The sequence below is a fragment of the Brachyistius frenatus genome, unplaced genomic scaffold (genome assembly GCF_029030835.1).
Source record: "Brachyistius frenatus isolate BFR_SWC_R1_liver_20210118 unplaced genomic scaffold, ASM2903083v1 Contig_68, whole genome shotgun sequence".
NCBI lineage: Eukaryota > Metazoa > Chordata > Actinopteri > Embiotocidae > Brachyistius > Brachyistius frenatus.
The window spans coordinates 1,949,369-1,973,356 of NW_027210667.1; the positions used below are offsets into that span (position 1 = coordinate 1,949,369).

Here is a 23,988-nt window from a genome sequence, read left to right on the forward strand (position 1 = left end):
TGTCTCATGTCATTTGGCACTGCTGATAATGCAAAAGCCCCCATTCAGCAGCAACTCTGCTAGTATTCACACAGCAGTTCATTTTCCCGGCTGATAATTAGCCACAACTATTGCACAAAAGGAGACGGACAATACGCTGCGTTTTAGTCATTTCTGATGCTGCCGACAGACTCCTGCTCTAAACAGACAATGGTCTCAGCTTAAATACTAGAAATTTGGACTTTTCTGTTTATTTATCCTTCCCTCTGTGTTTCTGGAAGACAAGTTGAAAGGACCGTGGCCAGCTGCTGCTTGTGGCACAGCAGCATTACTGGCTAATAATCCGACCTCACTTTTTGTGGCTCAGTGGGAAACCTTTCACAACTACCCCACATGGAGTCACAAATATATGTGACATGGCACACAGCATGTCACCGCTGTTTACACATGGCTGACTAAAGCAGACAGAAAAACAGAGTTCCTTTTGATATTTCTTCCTCTCTGAAGATCACTCCCTCCTTTAAATGCTGAATCTCATCCCAGTGAAGTGCAGTGCCGAGAGAAAATCCCCACTGCAGGTGGTGGGACGTTGCTGTGATCACCGGAGATCACCAAGGAGACCGCACGCTTCAGCATGTTGCATGGTTCGAGGAATGGACTGAACCAAACATAACAATGCAGGCTGGATGCAGACTGGATGGAGGGGTTGGGGTGGGGGTGGGGGGATTGACGAGCTCAGCTGTTCATCATATGAAAAAAATGTTAACCCCTGCTTCCCTCTCTACAGTCGCTCTGACCAAATTTACCATACAATAAATAAACTCTGGACATCACCTCTTTCTTGTCCTACTTCTAATACAACTGGATACATCAGTTTACAGGGGAGTCCACTGGACACTGTCCAGACTCTCATCCGTCACCACAGTTGATTACACATATTTAGATGGTCATACATGATGTCTAGCGCTACTTTTAAAGTGGCCATTTGGGAACACTTAGTCTGCAAGGTTTTGTGCTTGACAGGAAGTTTACAGTGAGCAACACCAGCTGGTTCAGACCCTGTTTTCAGTTCCACAGATGGCCCCAACACTGCTGCAGGCCACAAGGACACAACTCTGAGTCATTTGGCCTGTCTTACTGCAGCAGTGTTCACAAGGTTTCCGGAAAGGATTTCACCCACCACTGCACAAAATCACATATACAGAAGTGAGAACGAGTCCTCACTTCCACTGTGCTGGGGGTTGGATAAGTGTTATTCTGGAAATGCTTTATATACAACAGAGAGTCTGTTGCATTTAGAGGGGGAAAACCTGATTACATTAAAGGACATGCATGTGTGAGACATGCATAACAATTAAATGAAAAAAGGCCTGCTTTGTCTTCAAAGTACTCTGCCTTTAATACTTTACTGTTAAGAGCTTGAGGTCATTTTCCATTTGGTAATGAACAAAACTGAAGAGATAAATGATGAAATAGATTTTTTTTTCTTTTATTTCATAGAGGATCAAATATCTGACGTGAAGAGTTTTGATGTCAGTGTCGGAGAGGATGGGATATTTCATTTTGCTCAGAAAAACCATCTATGATGCAGGAGTGGGCGCAGTCAGGTCGGCTGTGCATTCATGCTATGAATGAGTAAATATCACGAGAGAGAGGGTAAATTCCTCCAATCAACAACAGTTCACTGACTTAAAGTTTCCGTGCTTATCAGTGACTACTGACCAAACTCAGGGACAGATATGACTTAGTTCTTCTATAAATTAGATTATCCGCTTGTTTCTTTCAATTATGCTGCTCGGTGGCCAGACACGGACACTTAATCTTGTGCCTACGCAGCTTCGAAAAAGAGACAGAACAGTGGCACTGTCTCAGAGTTTGCATCGCCATCAGGGCTCAGTGTGGCCCTCGCTGTGCCAGACTGTGTTCAGGCCTTTGCAGTCCTCTGCTAAAGACAGCCAGCAGCGATAAATTACTGCTTTGACTTGCCCAGCAATGAAATTTATTGGGCACAACTCGCTTAGGCTGGTTTACAGCACTATGCTACAGGCGTACAGAGTGGAACATCTTTATTACTCCCTTGTATTTATTATCTAGGCAAGATTGGATTTTCCATGACTGTATTTGGAATCTGTTTTAAGTTGGTACATCATCCCAACTTGGGAGACTAAACTATTTGACTGTTCAACAATCGCACAATATGCAACCGGAGCCTTAAAACCTTGCTAGTCAGACTGTTAAAATGTGATCCAGACCCACTGCTAACTACCTCCTGCTCACTAGCCGAGTGCTGAGTCAGAGGGTTTTTTTCTTCCCTCAAGCCTGTCTCTTCCTCCTCATGGAAAACTACTGTAGACAAAGTTGTGTTCGGTTGAAACTGTTTGAGCTGAGATTATGCTTAACGGAGCTTTAGTAGGCGAGCATGTGGAGCTGATTGATACTGTAGTGCTGGCCTTGCTGTTGTTTTAATTAAAGCTAAATAATTGGTTGATGGGATGTAAATCAAAGGCAGATAGTTGTTTAGATTCTGCTGCCGCTGCTGAGTGCAACTTTCTCGTCTTTCATTCTGGTCAGCTCATTTCTCCCTCTTGATCTGCTTCTCCTGGTTGATTTCATCAGCAGGCCATCCCTAATCAATGCACTGCTGCTGACTAGTGGAGGAATACTGATTATATGCCTCAGTTATTAAAGGTTGTAGCCAGCAAAATTAGGTTATTTGAGTTTTGGAATTGCTACATGTGAATAATGAGCCAAACAAATCAATCTTTTAACAAACCCTGAAGCGGTAGTAATGGACTTCATGACTTCACTGCATCATTGGGTCATTCTATCTCGGGTTTAAAAATATCATGCTTCGATACTAAGCCGTCTTTAGGCATCACATCCTTTTCTCAAATAGTACAAACTCTAACTTTAAACTCTGAACATGTATATATGTAATTTATTATAATCAATAACAAGGCTGGGAAAAAAATAATACTTACAGTGATTCTCTCGTCCCGGTCATCAATATTTATTCCATCTTTTTTCCATGATATGGTGGGCTCAGGATGTCCACGAGGAGGCTGACACTCCAGAACGGCCGGCTCTCCCGCTGCCACAATCACATCTGCAGGGTTTTGTCTGAAGTCATCACGTAGAACTACACGGAAACAGAAGAAGGAATAATTAACGAAATATAAATGTGTCCCCCTTTTACGACAAGTACAGAAACACGTGATTGCTGTTACACAAAAATAAAAAGAAGCATAACACGCAAAGCTGCAGATTAATTTTTAACCCTGAAGGCAGCTAGTAAAACAGCAGTAAAGGTGTTTTAACGCACATACTTAGTTCTGCATAGATGACTAAATGTTCGGCACATATTTCTGGTTGATTTACTGCATGTAGCACTGACTAAATAAAATAAGATGTATGGTGTAGACCACTGTATATTTTACACTTATACAGCTTCTATTTGTAATAGCCTGCTTTCTTCCATATGACCTTATTGTCAATAAGCTCTACAACAGCAATTATGAACACATCATTGACCTTGCTGTTGTTGACTGAACCACACAGACGTACATATAATCACGCACACACACACACACACACACACACACACACACACACACACACACACACACACACACACACACACACACACACACACACACACACACACACACACACCTGTCCATCATCGCTCCTTCATCTCTCTCTGACTCTCCATATTTGCATCCTCTCCACTCAGAGCCATTCTATCTAGAGATGGTTGGAAATCTACATTAGATCCAATCTACCATCCCTGTCTTGGTAACAACTTTGGTAGGATATGATTCTTATTTGCATTGATTTGCTCTGTTGGAAGTGCTTAAAAAAAAAAAAAAAAAAAAAAAAAAAAAAAAAAGACGCAGCAATGGAATTTCATTATTTGGATTAAAGAGGTCTACAGCTTCTCATTCTCGGGTCTAATTTGTTGATGTCAACTCAGCAATTCAGATTTTCATTTGGAGCTAAATGCAAAATTACAAATCTTGCATTTGCAAAGGTCATTAGTTTTTCTTTGCCTGTCAGAATATCACATTAATATCAAACTTGTAGATGCAACAAAGCAGATCAATACACATCCACCTGGGCAGAGGAACAGCGTATCGCTGAGTTCCACATCTGCAGTGTGAAAGATAAACTGGAGGGTTATGGAGAGGGGAGAAAGTAATGAAAGAGCAACAAGCTCCTGGACAGTGTGCCAGTAATCATTCTCCCAGCTCCAATGCATATACATAGAAAACACATGAAAATAGTCCTTGTACTCAGGCCACACACAGAGTGCACAGATCAGCGCAGTGAGTGCATATGGACAGCGATCTCTTTGTATGGATGAAAACGTAATTTGAATATATGCTTGTGAGTGATTTTATCTGTGTTTTGGGGATAAAAAGAAGCTTTTGCCACCTATTGTCTCACGCTCCTCAGCTTGCTCCAAAGTCATCTCAGTCACAGATCAAAGTGAGGCTCACCGAAGGACCCCTCACCTCCTGACAGCCTACAAATTCCTCACTAAACCCCTTAAGCACTTAATTGGTCATTGCCAAAGCCTAGATACTGCTCTCTGCTCCTAGTTACATCACATTTTCAATCCAAAAATAGGAACCTTGTTTCAGAGGAAGATGTGCTGTAATAGCTTGAGTCCTTTGGTGCATAATCACACTAGTGCCACCCGTTAAGCACAGCTTTTTCTTAAGTGTAGGACAGTATCTTTGAGAAACAAAGCACAAGGACTTATCGGATATTTTGTGACTCATCGGCTGTTGCCACCGTTGAGGAGGAGGCATGCATCCACACATATATGTATGTGCTGTATACGGATAAAACGCAATTAGGTGATTGACCCGCAAAATTTTCTGCACTCACTCTGATCCATTTCATTCTCAGCAGTGCAGCTGTGTCATGACTTCATTTCGTATGGTTAAAAGCAAATCGAGTCACCCAGGAATGCAAATGTAAACAGTAAGCATCCGATCCATTAGAGCACCGGCTCCGTATAAAGAAACAGTGTCTCTATTTGTATCAGCAAATCCAGCTTGCTCTGAAGAGGGTTAATGTAGAAGTCAGCCATGAGTATCCGGATGAGTCAGACACTGAAGATGGTGTTGCCAGCCCCGACTCAGAAAATGTCAAAAATGGCTTTTTTTTCATGTTTTATTTCTTTTTTTACACGCCTTTTACAAGTGTTTAAACTCGGCATCAAAGTTGCTTAACCAGATGGAGATTGAAGGACATCATAATAGTAAAGAATGAATGTGTAAGAAGTCTAAAGTAAAGGGTGTGTGAGAAAATTTGTGGTTTTCTTTATTGGCTATAGTGCAGACCTATAATAAATGCTTGCATGAGTGACCTCACTAACTTTAACCAGGACATCATTTGCACATCATCTCAGTGGGTCTCTACCTCCCCTGCTGACCCCACTCTACCTCTTTTAGCTAACATTCAAATGCATTTGTCCCTCTGGAAAATAAAAAAGGGATGTGTGGGGAGGAAATGAAGAAAAAAAAAAAAAGAAAAAAAAAAAAGAGATGCTGTATTGACTTGTTGGAGGCCTGAAGGAGAGCTGGCATCATTCAGTGTTTACACCAACAGCGTAGTGACCTCCACCCCTCCTCAACAGCACTCACTCCCCCACCTCGCTGCCCTCTCTCCTCCTCCAAACCAACACCTCTTTGTTATAAACACAGCTGAGTGCAGCGCAGCAGACAGCCCCGAACATCTGCGGAGTGGAAAACAAAATCCTCTGGGATGAAGGCAGAGTGAGACAGAGGCAGCCAGACAGTCTGTGAGACAAACGGACGGACGGACGGACGGACGGACAGAGATCTGGATGGGGTACAAAGCCCCAACTTCCGCCAGCAGCCCCGTCAGATCCGGATCTGTGGTGGAAGCGGCTGCGTCTGGCCCCACTGGTTTAAATGAGCATCTACCATTGCTCCTTCCTGTGTTCATACTGAAAAAGAGCCTGCTCGCCAGGACTGTTCCTGTTCTGGGACCCGAATTGCATAAAAAAGTGATAGCGAGGCGGCTGTGTCTCGGAGCGTGTGTGTGTGTGTGTGTGTGTGTGTGTGTGTGTGTGTGTGTGTGTGTGTGTGTGTGTGTGTGTGTGTGTGTGTGTGTGTGTGTGGGGTGCTGTCTGTATCTGTGTTTGGGATAATGAGCCTACTCTACCATTCTGTCTCTCTCGTGAGCCTGCAGCTGTCCCCTAGCAGATAATATTTCCTGGGCTATTAACAGGGAGGCCAAACTCAGTGTGCGTGTGTGCGTTTGTGTGTGTACAGAGAGATTTGCAGTTTGTAGCTTAATATGTGGAAATGGGCCAAAGTCACAGGTCCCAGCATGAAGACGCCTCTTTGTCCGTCCTGGATTTGCTCAAATATGCTGCTGATGGAATGGAATAGAGTGCATATCCGGACCTGGACAGATATCAATACGCTTTGTATAGGTAAAGACATCTATTCTGCGTTGCATTTCCTCCTTTCAGTGAGAACGAAACACATTCTATTTCATTTGGCTGACGTACCTCGCTGCAAGACAAACAGCTGACAAAACAACCATATATCTATCAAAGCAGAGGTTTTAGTTTGCAGTGGCAAATGTCTGTTGGGCACTTCCAATTCCAGTCCTACCACACGGTACTGTATAATACATTTCTCCCAAGGTCCACAGTAGCCAATCGGAGCTCTGCAGACGCTAACACCATTAGCTGCGATCATTTCTTACATCTGAACCTCCCTTTAAAGGTCAGCTGAGATGGCTGCAGTCAGGTCTGAAAAAACACAGGTTCAACACCCACACCAACTATCCGCTGTCCACCCTCGCATTCACACCCACACACACACACACACACACACACACACTCTTTTTCTCAGGAAATTGAAAACAGATGCTTAAATGTCAAATTAAAATGAGATTCCCGTGCTGCCCCTCCAACATTAATGAAAATGAAGACTTAATGCCACACACAAGTCTGGGTGGGAAGATCATATGAGCTTTGTTCTGAGGAAATTAAACCAAGTGAAACAAGCTCCCCACAAATCTTTGGAAGGATACAAAAACAGAGCCACCAGGGAATTAAAGGTTTATCAGAAGGCACCCGGAGTCAATCCTGCAGAGAGACAGAGCACAGCATGGGTCTCGCCTTTGGCTTTGGAGTTTTCCTTAAAACCAGAATGGGCATGGCTCGCCCCCAGAAGGCAAGAAAGAATGATAACAGCTGAGAGCATGAACTAAAGACGGGAAGAAAAAAAAAAAGAGAGGGAATCTGCTAAATAACTAACAGAAGGTAATCTGTGGTTTCCTTTGAACAACAAAATAAATACAAAATAAACATATAATAAATTGTACATCATATTTCTTCGGCCCCCTTTGTGAGCATTGCTTATGCCATAAGCAAAAGCCTGCATTGTTTACAGTGCAGCTATGCTGTATACTTCCATACCGATGCTTCTGACACGTGCCTTCCGGCCTGGCCTTTTAGACAAACAACTCTCATTCTCTCCCTCGATGTATATCCCACTTTGTCTTTAGACCTGTCTCTCCCCTCTCAGCATTTGACCCCCTTATCATACCTCTGTCAGCTCACACACATCGAGGAGCCTACATCAAAGACAGGCTCATGGCTATGGCGTGTTAACCCATGGCACTCTATTGCAAAATGCTGTTGCAGGTGGATAATTTGCCAGAGGCATGCGTAAAGTGTGCGTGTCTGTTTGCACTGCATAAATCTGGAACTTTGCTGGTGGGTGTGAAGATATAACAGGACTCCGGCTGTACGCTGGGGAACCACTGCCCCCCCCCTCCTCCCACGCCCCCACAAACACACACCTTCCTCCTCCTCCTTCCTCCCTGACCCCACCACCAGAGAGATGAGATTGGACACAGCAGACTCCTCTCTCGTTCTCGATCTGGCTCTTGTTCCTCCACTCCGAGATTCTGCCCTCCTGCCAACCCTGCAGATACTCCATCCCATCCAGCAACCCAACAGCATCCAAGCTGCCCTGCCTATGATACTGTCTGAGGTAGATACATATAGATATGAACTTCACCGTTATATATACATACACAAAAACAGAGATAAAACTGACGAGCAGAGAAGTTGTACATGATAATTGACAACAGAATAATGACATCATTTTTTCTTAAGAATGTTTTGATCTTTTGGTGCCTAATTTATAGATTTAACATTTATGTTCAAATTCTGCACTTATAAATCATTTAGGAAACAATAGAAGTTCTCCAGACAACCGTGACATTCAATTTGAGGTCACATCTGCGGAGCCCCATCGGTTAAAAACGCTTGACAGCCCGAGTGCCTGGTTGACTGCGAGATATCTTGTGGACACCCGTAAATATGTCAACAAGAACAGGCTGACAATGACCCCGCTGGTCTGTAGGGTCTGCACCTGCAAATGTCATGAGGTCATCTTCCAGACTCAAATGTGATGTCATAGACTAACTCTTAAAAACACAGAGAGCCTGACAAGAGTGGAAGAAGTAGGAAGTAAATATACCAGTGAAGCAATGTAATAACACTCCATGACAAGCAACAGCTCTGCATGATAAATCTTACTGAAGTAAAAGAACAGGAAAATGAACCAAACCACTTCCTTGACTTTAATACTCTAGTTGCTAGAGTATTAAAGTATCAAAGTCTAGTTGCTAGAGTATTAAAGTCAAGGAAGTGGTTTGGTCCTTCTGACTCATAGATTATTACATATGGCATCATTAGATTATAAATATTGAAGCCTCAGTGTGCAAACAGCACTGTGGACAAGGTGTGCTTATCAACATGTCATTTCCAACTTGTTTTACTTGCCATGTTATACAAAAATAAATCATTTAAAGACATCACAGCAGTTGGAACATGACTGTGTTTATATTAACATCAAATAATGAGTGCATGAGCTACTAACTACACAGATACACACATGCAAACCAAATGTAAGCTACACCATGTGAGTCAGGCAGGCCCTGTTATGTGTGTGTGATAAGTGAAGTAGGGGTGAAGGCATTTACACTGCGCTCTGCCAGCTGATTACAAACTCTACCTGGCACTTGCAGCCCGGGCATATAGCTTTGTGGACCTTTTCAGTGGGACAGCAGAGCGCATGTCTGCCCTTGCACTGGCCCAGACAGGCTGCAGAAGGTTCAATCTCAGTGCTTCATCCTCTGCGTTACACACTTCAACACACACATGCAGACCTCATGTGTGTTAGGATCCAACAGCAATTATATCTGCACATAAAGAATCACAAACATGTGCACACACACAGGCACACACGGGCACACACACACCACATAAAGGAAATTCTGCCCCACAGCCGCTCAGACAGAGAGGCCATTGAGCGCCTGTGTTTGTTTAAATGGTCATAAGTCTTCTCGTCAGGCTCGGAGAGAGAGAGATGCCATTTGGCGAACACGGCGAAAGGCACAGAGGGCAGCGGGGAGGCAGGTTTATGTGAGTGACAGAGTGAGTGAGTGACTTGGCACCTCATAGTTCAATAAACAGTGCCTGTTTGATTTGAGTGCAGGGCGAGCAGGAGTTGGACGGAAATAAAGTGTTTCGAGTGCTGGAGCTGCACAGGCAGGAAGGTCGTAGAAAAAGCACAGCTGAAGAACCAGCTACATTGTCCAAAAACGTTATAAAAAGCAGAAAAAAATACAAGTCCCATAAAGTTCTGATAGGAACACCACCACAATGCAAACTGTGTAATAAACATCTGCATGGGATTATCACATTTAAATTTAATGATTGAAAAACATCAACGAGCCATTTGTGGATTTGTGAGCTTCTGACAAATCCACCCGTACACTTTGTCGGCATAAGAAAGCGATTTCAAGGCTGTTTTGGTTCTCTAGAAGAGCCTGTTACCTGTTGTGGAAACACATTATTAAATAGTGTGGTTACTAAATGCACTCAGATAGGTATAGTTTTCTCATTAAATGCAGTCCAAGTTAAATAAATAAATAAAAAATCCACATTACACAACATAAACCTGATGCCAATGGAATTCATTTAGTTTCCATTCTAAGTGCTTTGGGAGTTTCACAATGCAATAAAATAATAATGAGGGAGGAAAAGGTGGGAGAAGCAGGTAAATAAACAGACTTTACGAGTAGAGAATTACCTTCATTTGCAGCAAAAGATGACTTAATGACATAGCAACAAACTATCTGCACCGAAAGAGGCTTGTTCCTATGAAAACACTTGGCAGGTTGGACTGGGCTCTGCTTTTAAATACAAAAGCGTAAGATGTATTAGAAAAACCTCTCTTTAGTTTAAATGTTGTCTGCAGGTGGAGCTCCGCTGCCTGCTCCCTGAGGAAGAGGAGGAACTGAGAACCTCAGTAACTGAGCTCTCACCACTCAGCATATAGCCTCCAGCTTGTAGCTCGCTGCATACACATACAAAAGAGCAGATGTAACACTACCGCACACACAAACCAGAACACCTGTACAGTATGCTCGCTCATTCTCTGACTCTTTCTCTCTCTCAAACGCAACCGAGACAGCGGCGAAGCGGCTCTGTTCGTTTCTGACATCTGTGAACTGTAACCAGCCTATAAAACACAATTCATGTGTAACATACACAGTGAATTGTGATCGTGGAATCCAGTAACACAGTAATAATTATATATTGTGTTATAATTTTGTATAATGTAGTTAAGTACATGATACATCTCCACATTCCATGCAACATGATAATCTATGGGAAATTAAAAAGGGCTCATAATGTCTCAGAATTTGCCTTCTATAGCATGTCTATATTACAACTGTCTCTCGGCATGGTTTATACATGTTATAATGTTTAAGTCTGAAATGCCTCAGAGAAAGATTTGAGTGTTTCTACTAAAGAAAGTTCCAATGAAAACTGCTGCTTGCAGATCATGTGGATTGTCCAGAGTAATGGTGGATAATGCTGTTGAATTTTTTTCAAATGTAATTTGTCAGCACTATGCGCACCGTAAACCAAATTCGCTTCTTTTGTATAGGGGTAGAGGACCCTAAAATCTGCAGGGATATATATGATGTAAGGTACTTGAGAAAATATAAAAACCTGACCTTTAATGAACTGTTACCTCTTATATTTGTCCCTCTTTATTCACTGCTGTACTCTCTCTCTCCTCTCTGCCTGTGTTAAGTCTAGACTGTGCTAGTCTGTCTGCATCTTCACAGAGTAATAGGATTTTACACAGAAGCGGTGAGGCTATGCATATTGCACATTTGTCACCATAGAATGCTCATTACAGTAAATCCCTTTACCTCCAGAAAAGCAGGCGTAAACACGCCAAGAGCCACAGAATATCTTTATCCACTTGTGCCTAAATCCCGTGATGTGTTTTACACAGCTCAGTTCACATTGCGTCAGTTATGTTCGTTGACAACATCTCACTGTGAGCTGCCCTCCCGTCTGTGTGGCCCCACCAGCTATAGCCCTCTCCCAGCATCTGCAAAGATGAGGACCTTATTAAAACAATCTTCCCAATTAACATTCCTGGCCTGTGGAGCCCCAATCGGCCCTCCCCCTGCACCTCCTCCAGATCTCAGCCCTCCTCATCTCCGTGATGACAAAGAAGCTGTGTAGGACCCAGAACAGTCACGGCACCCTTGAATTTGAGGGCTGAGAAAGGGGGATGTGAGGTAACTTGTTTTCCTTCCTGCGGAACTGAGATCCGTCTGGTTGTCTGTTTTTACATGTTAGTTTGTGTGTTCATCTGTGTACCGTGTGTGTGCGCGCGAGGTAAAGACAGGAAAGATACAGTAATGGTTAAATGAATTAGTCGCAGTCGAGGCAACACAGTCATTTCAAATGCTCCTTATTTACTGTGACGTGCGATGATGTGGACTCAGGGTGCACAACTCATGACACCGTAACAAGATCCTGTCTGCTAGCTAACTCACACCATCAGAAAAATGACATCCATAATCAAAGCACGCTTTCCTGCCGAGTGCCATTTGACCCACTACTCGGCCTCATCAGAGCAGATTGGAACACAAACATCTGCTGCAAATCTTTTCACTTCTCTATTATCCTGAGATCTCACAACCAGATAACAGTACACTCCCCAATCTCTCGCTTGTCTTCCCAAAACAAAAGTATATTATCAACAAACAGTGGAGACTGATACTGCGGTTTTCTATAGCGGCGCTGTGCAAACAGGGCCGTGCATGGCAGGGGGGTTTGTGTGTGTGTGTGTGTGTGTGTGTGTGTGTGTGTGTGTGTGTGTGTGTGTGTGTGTGTGTGTGTGTGTGTGTGTGTGTGTGTGTGGTGGGGAGGGAGGGGGGTGTGAAGCGAGAGATGAGAGGTTTATAATAACTGAGCGCCTGGCTATGCTTCATGTCTGAGTTAATGGAAATCAGTAACATTACACAGCTCCGGCTCACCACCGGTCAGAGGGACTCTTCATGGGTTAATAACAACTTGCACGTCAACAGCGCAGTATGGCAGAATCTAGTCTGTTTGTGTAGGAACTTATGTGCAGGTAGGGGTGTTTGCTTGTGTTTTAGTTCTCCAACTGACTATGCTGCCTGTCTGTTCGGACGAGGCCAAACAGACTTATTAATGAAAGCTTAATGAGATCCAGTGGACATGCGGTGCGCGGATGTCTCTGTAGAACATGTCAAACAAACTAATTCAAAACAGAGAATGGAGAGCGCTCCCTTTCATCTTAAATCGGTGTAATGGAAATCTTAGCCTAATACACTTAGTTTCCAATGAAAATCTAATTTGATAGTGGTTTCGGAAACAGTAGGAGTGAGCGATTGTTGCAGAAAAACAGCGTGCCTCGGTCGGGACCGGACCATAAACTAGGATTACATCAGCGGCTGTTGCGGAGATGCCTGTGAGAGAGTAATATGATAGCGGCTGTGTGGAGGGAAGCAGGCAGGCGCAGAGGAAAATGGGGAAGGAAAAAACGCAAGGGGATCCAATGTAATGTTACAGCAGATCCCTCAGCCTTTCGTCATGGCCACTTTCATTTCCACCATCCTGATCCCTCTCCAATCACTTTACCAGGCACAGGGGAGAGAGCGGAGGAAGGAGGAAGAGGGACAAAGAGAGGAAGAGGTTGTAGAGGTTAAGTAAAAGTAGGGAGGTGGGGGGTCCTCCAGAGATATAGGGCATAGGAATGTTAAAGAGGGTGAGACAAAAGCAAATAAGGGTACTGGTAACCACACATGTGCTGCAGCTCCAGAGGGGCACATCTTTCTCTGATCAGTTGCCGTCCCCATTTCAATGGCTTCCACATGGACCCTAAACTCTCCCATATGGACCCTGAGAAGATGAAAAGATGTCCATAGCCCTATCTAAGAGGGGATCTGTTACAATGGAAAGTGGTACTGAAAGAAAATGGAACGAGGGAATGCTGTCAGATATAGTGTGTCAGAAAAAAATATAGAGTTGAAACATTATCTTCAGCACTTGCCTACCAAGTGAGAGTTTACTCCTGTGTAATCATTGCCAAACACTTTGGTGCTATAGCTTTTCACTGCACTTGTCAACTTGTCCAACATGCAATGTCCAGCATTGCTGATGCCACAGAGACGGTTTTGTAAATGTGCCAGAAATTACCCTGATCCCTGTGAAATTGACACTGTGTAAGGTTTCAGGACTCATGTTAAGTCCTGGATTTTCCATCTTAAAAGTTTCATTAGATAGGGCAAAGACAAAGAAATTTTGTGTCATGTTTTTTTTTGCTCATTTTGTTTTATGGGATACTTTGCTACTGTTAACATGCCTGAAACATCCTGGTGAGCTGATTTATGATACCTCTCCCCAGGGTACAAAGCCAACCCTGGAGGACGGGAAATTTAAGGCTACAGCATCAACCCTGCTCACAGAGGACTCGGAAATATCTGCGAGATTTATAGAGGTGGGAGAGAAATCCTTTCCTTTTCCGAGGAGCTGCGTGCCTCTTTCGTAGACTCCCTGAATTCAAGCTTGGCAGCCTGATGAAGAGAGAGGAGAGTCGAGGTGGATTCCGACGAAACATGATTTGTGTGCTGATTTTGGTTTCTTAACTGTATTTCTGCTTTAGAAATCTGCTTCATCAACTCCCATTCCTGCTTATAGAAAGTCTTCTCCATCTTTTTATCCCGAGGCAGATAAAGCATCAAAGATCAAGAAAACCAAGAAAATATATATATTTTTTTATTCCTATCCCCAAATTAAGAAATGTTTGCCTGTTGGAAAAACAACTAACTCATATAGCTGTCCATTAATTTGTTAATTAATCATATTTACATTAGTCATGTAAAGCTGTCTGTATATCTGATGGCATGTAGCAAGACAATTTCAAAATACAAAATGGAAAATTGCATAAGACTTGATGGACACTAACTGGGCTTTACTGGGTGACATTAAAAGAGAATATGAAATACTGGTGTCGTGTCTTTTCATTCCCACGCCTTGCGGGCTCTCTCCACAATAAAGTTGGTCTTCAAAACTTCAACATCTGAAATATTAATATCTGAACATCTAATCACAATGAAGAACTTTGCTTTGGCAGCTAATCCTTTGGGGAAGAAGAAAAGCCCTGGCAGGGATGATAATAAAGCCAACAAATGTACAGTGTTATAAATTTAGTAAAGATCAGCCATTGGCCTGTCTCAATTATATTGTAATACGGGCGACGTATCCTCCTGGTTCTACTTCCTGTTCTATTCTTCTCATTTTCATTTTCCTGTTGCCCAGCATGTGTGTAAAATTGTAGGAATGTTTTTTTTAATTTTTTTTATAGGAATGTTTTATTGTTAATTCATCTTTAAATCCTAAGTGTTGGGCTTCTTTTCTGAATTATTTTATTGAGCAGGTGTCTACAAAGACAACCACCGGAAACGGCAACCTCTAGTTTACCCTTGAAAAAAGAAAAAAAGAAAACTCGGATACCATTTGCAACATCCAAAGGCATGTGGTCAGCTGGAAGCCCCTGTGCATCATAGAGGAATTATTCTGAAAGGAGAAAGAGGAGCCCATCTGGTCCAGGGGAGAAGGGGCAAGGATCGAGGGAAAAGGAAATTTAAGAAATGGAGGAGAAAGAACTGGCTGAATGATTAGAAGGTTAAAAGAAAGCAGGGCAGAAAGGCAAAGAAGTATTGGGGTGCTGGTAGATGTTTGATGTTTTTCTGTCAAAGGCTGGACTGCTTGAGGACCAGCTTGGGTGTGCTGTTCAACATAGGTTATGAAAGAGGCAAGGCGAGGTAAAAGCTCTTTTGAAGGCCTGCTTAAACCTCAGTCTGGCAGTCTGGATAATTTAAGGAAAAATAATCGCTCAACCACAATTTAACTATAATCCAATAAGAGTTTCAGGAAGATGACACAATCTTGTTTAGAACTTAGTTGCTGGATGGAAAGTTGAGTGTGTGTGTGTGTTTGGTTTTAGCAGCCATGCGTGCACAGACAGCATTGTGTTAAGAGCTGCCAGGTTGTGTGGTCAGTGGTACATCTCATTAGCACCTGCTGGTTCAGTGTAGTCACAGAGCAACAGAGCTGGATTGTAGAACAATCAAGTGTGCAAGCAAACATGAAATACTCTCTGAAACTGTCCCCTGGCAGGAAGAGTGAATGAGATCAATGATTATGGGAAGAAGCCCTCACAACCATAATCCTCTCCCTCAGTATCTCTTCAAGAAACTGAGCATCCTCAGTTTCAGGTCAGGACTCAACAAACAGATACTCTCTCCCTCTGCTCCCTGGAGATAAGACATGTCCAACGTGCTTCACGTGTGGAGAGAATTCATCACAAAATGTTGCCACCGCCTCCCCTCACAGCAAATCATCAAATAAATCCATGTTTAGTTTCTGCCAGGCCCAAATATGCCGACAGACTCATGATAAGAGAACAGGCAGCTAAAAAGCTACATTGTGCTCAACAAAGGATCAAAAAATAATCAGGGCCAGGATGCGACAGGGCTTGTTGCCCTCTGGAGCAACAGATGAGGGCGTTCAGTTTGTTGTGGAGATGGGCCAAATAATTCAGAGCAGCATGTGGGTGAGACCTGCCTGAAAGCACAGACCATATGGGTGACATCAATAAAAATGTTCCTCCATTTTTTTCCGTTGAGCATAGTGTTTGTTCGGTAAGTTTGATTGCAGGGACTGGATGTAACCCAGGATTCACTCAACAGGTGTGCTGTCCGTCAAAAGTGTAACGCTGAAGTCACACTACACAATGTCAGCCTGACGAAGGTGGACAGTTGCTCATTGGTAGCGTGTTCTATTGGAGCAGCATTTGAGAAACAGAAGCACATGATAGTCTCCAACCCAGTATCACGGTAAAACATTTTTTTCCTTTCTTACGTTTTGCTGTAGTGGACCGGCGTGTCTATTTCACATTTTGCCGTGGTACAGGGTTGCAGTCTCTCAAACATGCCGATACAAGAGAAACATGATATGTATATGGTTGAAGTTGGTCCCAGGGCACCTTCTCATTGATCACCAAGTTGTATAAGATGACAAACTGTTAGCCAGTCAAAAATACTTTGTAGTTTGATACAGCAACAATGTTAAAAAAAAAAAAAAAAAAAAATCACGAGTCTTCCTTCAACCTGATTTGCATCTTTTTGGAATGCGGGCTGCAGCTGGCACACCCGGGTCACGTTATGCGAGGAGGAAAACTCTGCTAAACACTGAACATATTTCAACTAAAATGAAAACATGACATTCCCCTGAAAACAATTCGATCCGCCCGCAAGGTTTAACGCTGATTGCTAACACACACGCGCACACACACACACACACACACACACACACACACACACACACACACACACACACACACACACACACACACACACACACACACACACACACACACACACACACACACACACACACACACGCTGCAGTACCAGAGTCCACATGCCTTCTATTGTCTGAGTCCCCACCATGTTGTCTGTATGTGGGAGAGATAGCATCTCAGCAAGCCTTCTGTGGAGAGCTCTGTGGCTTTCTGAGACCTCCACAGCCTTTGGGAGGCAGCACACCTGCACAGCAGACAATGGAGAACGCTCCTATAGATTGTGCTGGTCTTTGAAGTGGCGATGGATGTGAGCCCAATACCCGAGGCTCTCTTTTATCGCAAGCATCACTCTGCGGTTTCAGTGCAGAGCCTTTGTGACAAGAGACGGCTTTGAGATGAGTCGACCAGAGTTTTTAAGGACATTCAAGTGTTTGGTTGACCAGCCGTCCCACATCAGACATGGTGTTCACGTGGGACATACACAAAGCCAAAATCACGAGGACGTCTGAAAGGGGGTACATGCCGCAGGGCGCATCCCCTGCAGTCGGATCTGCCAAAGTTCGTAGCACAGTTAATTGGCATGGGGTCAGGTATCAAAACAGAGACAGTGAAAATACACATGCGAGGTAGAAACAAATGGTGGAATATGACCCGAGAGCTACAGTATGTTTAGGTTTGGGAGGGAAAACACCACACAGACATTCCACACAGCCACATCTAATATGTCTTCATTCAGTCTGTGGTGTTAGTCCACTGTCGAACAGCATAAACTAGCTGTGAAATATGACATCATAAAAAGCAGTGGGTTTCTCGATTATGAAGAATCTATAAATTATTCAGAAGGCAACTGATGGCAATATTTTTTTTCTCCTTCTATGTAGCCGCTTCAATTTCAGTCTCTTAGCTCTTTCTGTCTGCTTTTTATCTCTCACTGCTGCTCTCTTTTACTTGTCAATTTTGGTCTGATTTGTTCACCCCTCTCCCTCTTTCTCTCGTTTCCGTCTGGTGGCAGGACTGGCATAAGCGCGGAGTAAAGATGACAGAAGAAAAATGGAGCAGCGTCTGGAAAGTGTGCAGCACTGTGAATGACTGGTGTTAAAGTGGACACCTCGTCCCCTGACAGGACTACAACAAAGTCAAGTGAGTGGAAACCCCGACTAGTAAACAGAGACATCTCGAGCGTGCCAGACGATGTTCCAGTGTCAGCTCTGTCATCATATGGCTAAAAACCCAGCCAGTGTTGTCCTTACAATTCCAGGATCTGACCCTCTATCTGTCACCGTCTATTTTACCACCCCTCACACACTATCAGCACACGGCCTTTAAGGTAACTCTCCAACTGTACATCACAGTGCTTTACTGTGCTTGCCTGAGCGTGATACTGTAGACTTCACCGGGGAATAAAGCAGTCACAGAACATCTTGTCTCGGCGGGGACAGACAGGGGCCGTACAGTTCGTCTCTGCACAGTCATGAGTAATGATCTCTCTGAGGCTCTCGTACTCTGTAGGTTCTGCTTTCTATCCATACGACTCCACATAAAGAGATCAAAATAAAGACACTTCCTGTTGAACATTCAGCGTTGTGGTTTACTGGTGATATGACTAATTAAAACCATTAGTACCTCCAAACGTTTCAAATTAAGGGTGCTTGGGGTCAAGGGTCAGATATTTAGACTGACTGTTGCCCACTTGTAGACAATACAGGCACATTATTTGTTCTCACTGGCTGGCACTGGGTATTAGGTATATTTACATTGTAAGCAAAATGACTAATGAAAGAAAAAAGTCTGATTAAAATGCAAAAGTAATCCAAATCCAAATTGGGATTCTTACTCAATTCTCAAATCATGTATTAGATGCATGAACAGAATGTAGACAAGGATAATGTTTTGGTCCAAACCTTCATAAGGACGTTTACTGCGCAAACAAAAGGTTTTATTTTGGGCAACCGTATGCAAATAACAAGTTCATTTGAGGTCAGTGTAGATTATGACACAGCCTCCACACCAGCTTGAACTCTGGACTGAAATTAATATTTATCATATTTACTTGGCCAACCTCCAGTTACACATTTTTGGTTGCAGTTGAGGTCAACCAGGAAATGTGTATTTTTCAAACATTTATGTTTCCGAGTTTTCATTAATTACTACAACAATGTTTTATGAAAGTAATTATTGGGGCAGATTTTGAGTATTTATGTGACTATAAAGATATGATTTTGTGTAAGGCATTTAACCAGGCAGCTCTTCTCTCCTTTAGCCTCACTATGTTTTTTTATAATTCCTGAAAATAGGACTGGAGCGTGCCATTCCCATACACACAGGCACAAAGCCAGACACACTGGAAAACACAACTTTCTGATGCAAAAAACGTTTGTTTTCTGTAAGAAAATGAAATGACTTTTAGGAATAGATGAAGCACAACATGCGTTGACCAATTAATGCTCTAACTTTTGATCCGTTTCATTGAAGCCTTGACATGCATAAGCCAAACACATCTCACTAATGTCCTCCAAATTATGTGCTTGAAAGAGTCACTAGCTCTAACAAAAAACATTATTTAGAATGGCTGAAGTAAGGAGCGGCAGTGATCAACTTGAATGGTGTTGTGAGAGCAATCCATGGCCACTCCACCTGATATAGAAGAGCAATGCCCAGACTGAAGAGGCCCTCCACCTTCTCATCTGTCCACTAAAAGCCCTCCATCACTGCTTCATGCATGAATCCTCATCCACCCACGGCCTGTAGAAGCCCATAATGAGCCCTGGGCTAATGCATAGAACAACACAATTAAAGTCAAAATGGACGATTCCCCACTCCAGTCCGTGCATGAACATGCAAGAGAGCACTCACTGTGCTCACGTGTTTGTGTGCCCCTTGATGTGAGCTTGACCACTCGTGCCTGTATATTGTGCACGTTTCTATGTGTTTGCTGTAAGAAGCAGAGCAGAGCTGACAGCTCCAGCCAGTAGCCCTTTGACCCGTGGCCTTAAGGCCCAGCACAAGACAGCATTGCTGCCTTGCAGTCAGTTGCTCCCTCTGGCACTTGGCAGGTCACCATAAAACACAAAGGCCACAAGCACATGGACCTGATCCAGTATGCCACGCTTGGTTTGAACTCTTTCTTCACAAAGACAAAAAAAAAATGTCCATCTAGAAAACCCTTGAAGGGAACTGAGGAAGAAACCGGCAGTCTGTAGCAGTACAGTTAAAAGAAATCTAACATTTCCACTCTACAAGCCAACCTCAGCTCGCAGTAATAGTTTCACAGAAGCACTATTTGCTTCCAAGTACACTGGACGTGAGGTAAATTGTCTACGCAATGGTGCATTTAATATAGCCCTGATATATTTGTCTTCATCTGCCTCTTTTTGTTTGAGCCAAGAAGAAAATGATTCTTGGTTTCTGCACTGCGTTGCCTTTCCCCCATTTCTGACACAGCTATTATTTCATGAAATCTGACTCCTGGTATTCTGTTTCTTTTCAATTTCCTTTTCACCAAAGCCCAAACGTTCCCTCCTCCCATGTCAACCGCATCTTAGTGTACAGCACAATGTGCCAAAAATATCTCTGTACCAATAAACAACTTAAAAAACCTACATTGAATATAATTTGCCATTCCATTCAAAAAATAAAACAGGAATGAGCTTTTCATTTTCACAAAAATACAAAAAGCCCTCATCTGAGGATTTTAGCGTGCCTTTTGTTCCACAGCTGTTTATTTACTCCTCGGAGAATATTTGTGTTTGAGCACTTGTTTTGGATGGACGACATGAGCGCAACAGACTTCCGACGAGTCCCTGACAGCCATCCCATGATTTCCTTTTCCCAGAGAAAATATGCACTCCGATGTAGAAGAAGAAAGCAACTAATTGACCAGAAATCAAAGCTAATTGCTTTCTGTTTAGCCTCTTCCTGTCCTACAGTATGGACACTGGGGAAATACTCCCAGCCCCGAATCACAGGATACCACCAACACTTAGGGAGTAATCACCAGTGGGTAGCAAGATAATGGACTGTATTAATATCTATTGGGTGTGTTGGCCCACGGCTGAGCTACTGGGTGCTTCTGACCTGACTTATATGTTAGATTGATATAGTTTCAGTTTAAAAAAAATAAAAAAATGTTTATCGTTCTTTTTGCTATTTATTTTTGGTTAAAGAACCTGAGTGTATTTGCCAGTATGCACTCTATTGTTTTAGGGATAAGCATGCGTGGTTTGCCCAGATACAGATGTGATGTGATTTTATCTGAGCTCTGTGGGTGAAGCGAAATAGAATAAACAAGGTGGAGAAAGATCCTCAATTTAATCTATGAAGTGCAAGGGCAGACAATTCACAGTACATAGTGATGGTTAATAAAGCAAATGAAGCAAGTCTCAAATGCTGCTTGCACCACTGTGGCTACATGACCTACATCTGTAAAGTGGAGGAATGCTGATCCTTATCTAATGTAGGATATGGCCTCAAGACAAGAAAAGTCATCTTGGCACACAAACCTCACTGATATTCACAGTGAACATCTAATTCACCGTGTTTTCAACTACAGGAGCAGGCTTTGCAGTTGGTGAGTGTACTTTGATTGATGTGATAGAGTTTGATTCACGTTACGTTCTACATGGAGAGCCATGAAGTATTCGATGAGAGCTCAGGCAGGGTTACATTAAAGGCATTCCAGTGAACTCTCAGCACTCCACAGCACAAGATCCCAGTTTCTGTTTCTCCCTTCCAGACAGATGCCAAAGTCATTGTTTTTCCGGGCCTGCTTTTCAGAAGGATAACTCGATCCTACTGACTGCCAGTGTCACCAGTGGCCCCCTGTCCTCCCCTGTCATTCAATCCCATCTCTCCTCCTTTCAGGAATGCACTCCAGTCATTCTTTTGTACTCTCCCTCCCTCTTTTCCTCCGGACCGCGGTGCCCTGGGCAGTCTGGGGGGTCAGTGCGTGTTTGGTTGTCCCAGATCTATTCATGCTCCGTGGTGAAATGGGATACAGTGACCTCCTCTGTGTCCGGCGGTCTCCATCCCAGGCTCCTGTCCGCTAAGTGTCAGAGATCAGGAACATGCGAGAGGAGCGGGAGGTAACTCAGTGGTTGGTCGGGAGACGAGCCAAGAACACAAGCCTGTTGGGCATCACAGGGAGATGAAACTGGATCAGAGAGAACGGGCGAACAGTAATATTCTCCAGTTAGTTTATGTTAACTGTGCTGGAATGTTCTGGACCAAATTTCTCCGAGCCATCTGTTGTGCTGTCATCGTTTGACTCCTTCAAACAAAGCGGCATGGCTAGGTTTGAAAACCATGACTAATAAATGATGCAGAATGGTGAAGCATGCCATACTGTACCTCAGCAGGGGACGTACGCACATAAATGTGTCCATGTCTATGCTTTTTCAACACACTGTGACATACTTCAACACTACAAGCAAACCCCTCGCTTCCCATTTGGGACTAAAGTGGGGGCAATTACAGGAAGGGTTCCTCCATTATACAAGGGAAAATATGACACCCCTTACCGCATGAGACATGACAACCTCTCTGCACCTTGCATTAGCATAATATATGTTTACCACGTGAGCTGCAATTTGTCTGGAAAATCTTTCCCCCCACAGGTTCATTATTGAGAGCGTGTCCATTAAAAACAACTGAATTACCATCACAATTGGTTCACCATACAGTGTTGGCAGTCTTTGAAAGAGTAATTGGATCCATTAAGGACAGAAAAAACTGCGAGAGACTGTAAGATGCATGTTCATTTGTGTGCAGCCTGTGTAAATGTGTGCGTCAGTGGATATCTGTGTGAATGCCAGTACATGTCGGCTCTTCTCGACTTTATTCTTCTTTGACTGGAATGTTCAATTAGGACCAATTAAAATAAAGTTTTATAATCTAATTTAGTATTCTTTAGCGCACATAATGTCATACGCAAGAAATGTATTTGACAAGAGCAGCACTGCGCAGACAACTGAATGTCTCTCCGCCAGTCCCGCAAATGCTCCTGGCAGTATAAACTGTCAGGTAGTAGAATCTCTCCGATTTTTATTCAAAATCACTTTAAATATTCGTAGTTTTTGTTTGTACTTGTACGATGCCAATCTTCTATAATGACATTGTTATATACGATCAGCAGCAGCTTCATTTTTTTATAAAGACAGTTGTACAGTTGCTCCCACACTAACGCACTTGTGTTATTTGCTAAATTGCGGAAGTAAAAGTGGAAAAACCAGAGCAGGCAACACGGATGATCCATGAGTCGACTGGTCACCTGTGTATAGCAGCTCGGTGATGTGAATCCATTTGCAGTTTAGCCTTAATAAAAGGCCTTTTAACTTTGCAGCACCTGGAGCTCCGGACAGCTCATCCAGCGAATGTTAACAAGCCGAACAGGAGTTGTGCTCTGTGATAAATCTGACCGCATGCTAGAGAAAAAGCTCCTCTAAACAGCCTTTCCCCTAGTGATGAATGGAAAAGCCAGCAATAGTCCTTGAAACATGGGGGTAACTAGGAAATGCCACAAACCAATCTGTCTCAATTGTGTTCAGTGGTCTGTGATTTCTATGGGTCCATGCAGGAATGTGTGTGTCTCTGTGTGTGTATGTCCTAAAAAATAATGCTGTAAAGTCATTACCTTTCTGAAATGGTGGCCCAATTATGACAGTCCCCTTCAGCATGCAGCCTTGCAAAACCAAAGTCCATGAAATTGATTACCTGCACACCTGGATCTCATTTGAGACTCCTATTTTTCTCACTCTCCCCCTGTCAGTGACTCTCTGCTGGGCCCTGTTTCCCACACCAGGAACAAATAATTGCTCCAAGGATGCATGCATACAAAGTACATGGACATTACATCCTAGACACAGAGGCAACTATTATTTTGGGAGACTAAAATGCAAAGGGAATACATTTTTGCTAAGATGTGAGAAAATCCCACTCAATATTTCTCAAGCTCATTTGAGACAAAGCGAGAGCAAATGAGAGAGCAGGAGAAAGAGAAGGCAGGGGAAGAATTTCCAGATATTGAATAATCACCTGGCTCCCAGCGTTGCCCTCCTCGCTGTTATCATTAGCAACACTGAGTCTTTTATTCCCTCATTCTATTCTGTACCCCTCCTTTTAAAAGACTGCCCTTCCGCTTCGGATTGACCTCCTCCATTAGACTCAAGGTCATGGGGGGAGGGGAGGGGCACAAGGACGCTCCTTTGAGAGAAGCAGCAATGCTCAGCTGCCACTAAATAAACCA

The 23,988-nt window shown here is 43.3% G+C and overlaps 1 protein-coding gene across 6 annotated transcripts in view; it reads right to left on the bottom strand.

Moving 5' to 3' along the window:
- Positions 1-23,988, bottom strand: part of robo1 (roundabout, axon guidance receptor, homolog 1 (Drosophila)) — a 213,729-nt gene that overhangs the window by 38,665 nt on the left and 151,076 nt on the right. For all 6 annotated transcript variants that reach the window (XM_069707320.1, XM_069707322.1, XM_069707317.1 and 3 more), the window contains one exon: positions 2,961-3,118. In XM_069707320.1, coding sequence (XP_069563421.1) covers positions 2,961-3,118 — 158 coding nt within the window. The remainder of the gene's footprint in view (positions 1-2,960; positions 3,119-23,988) is intronic.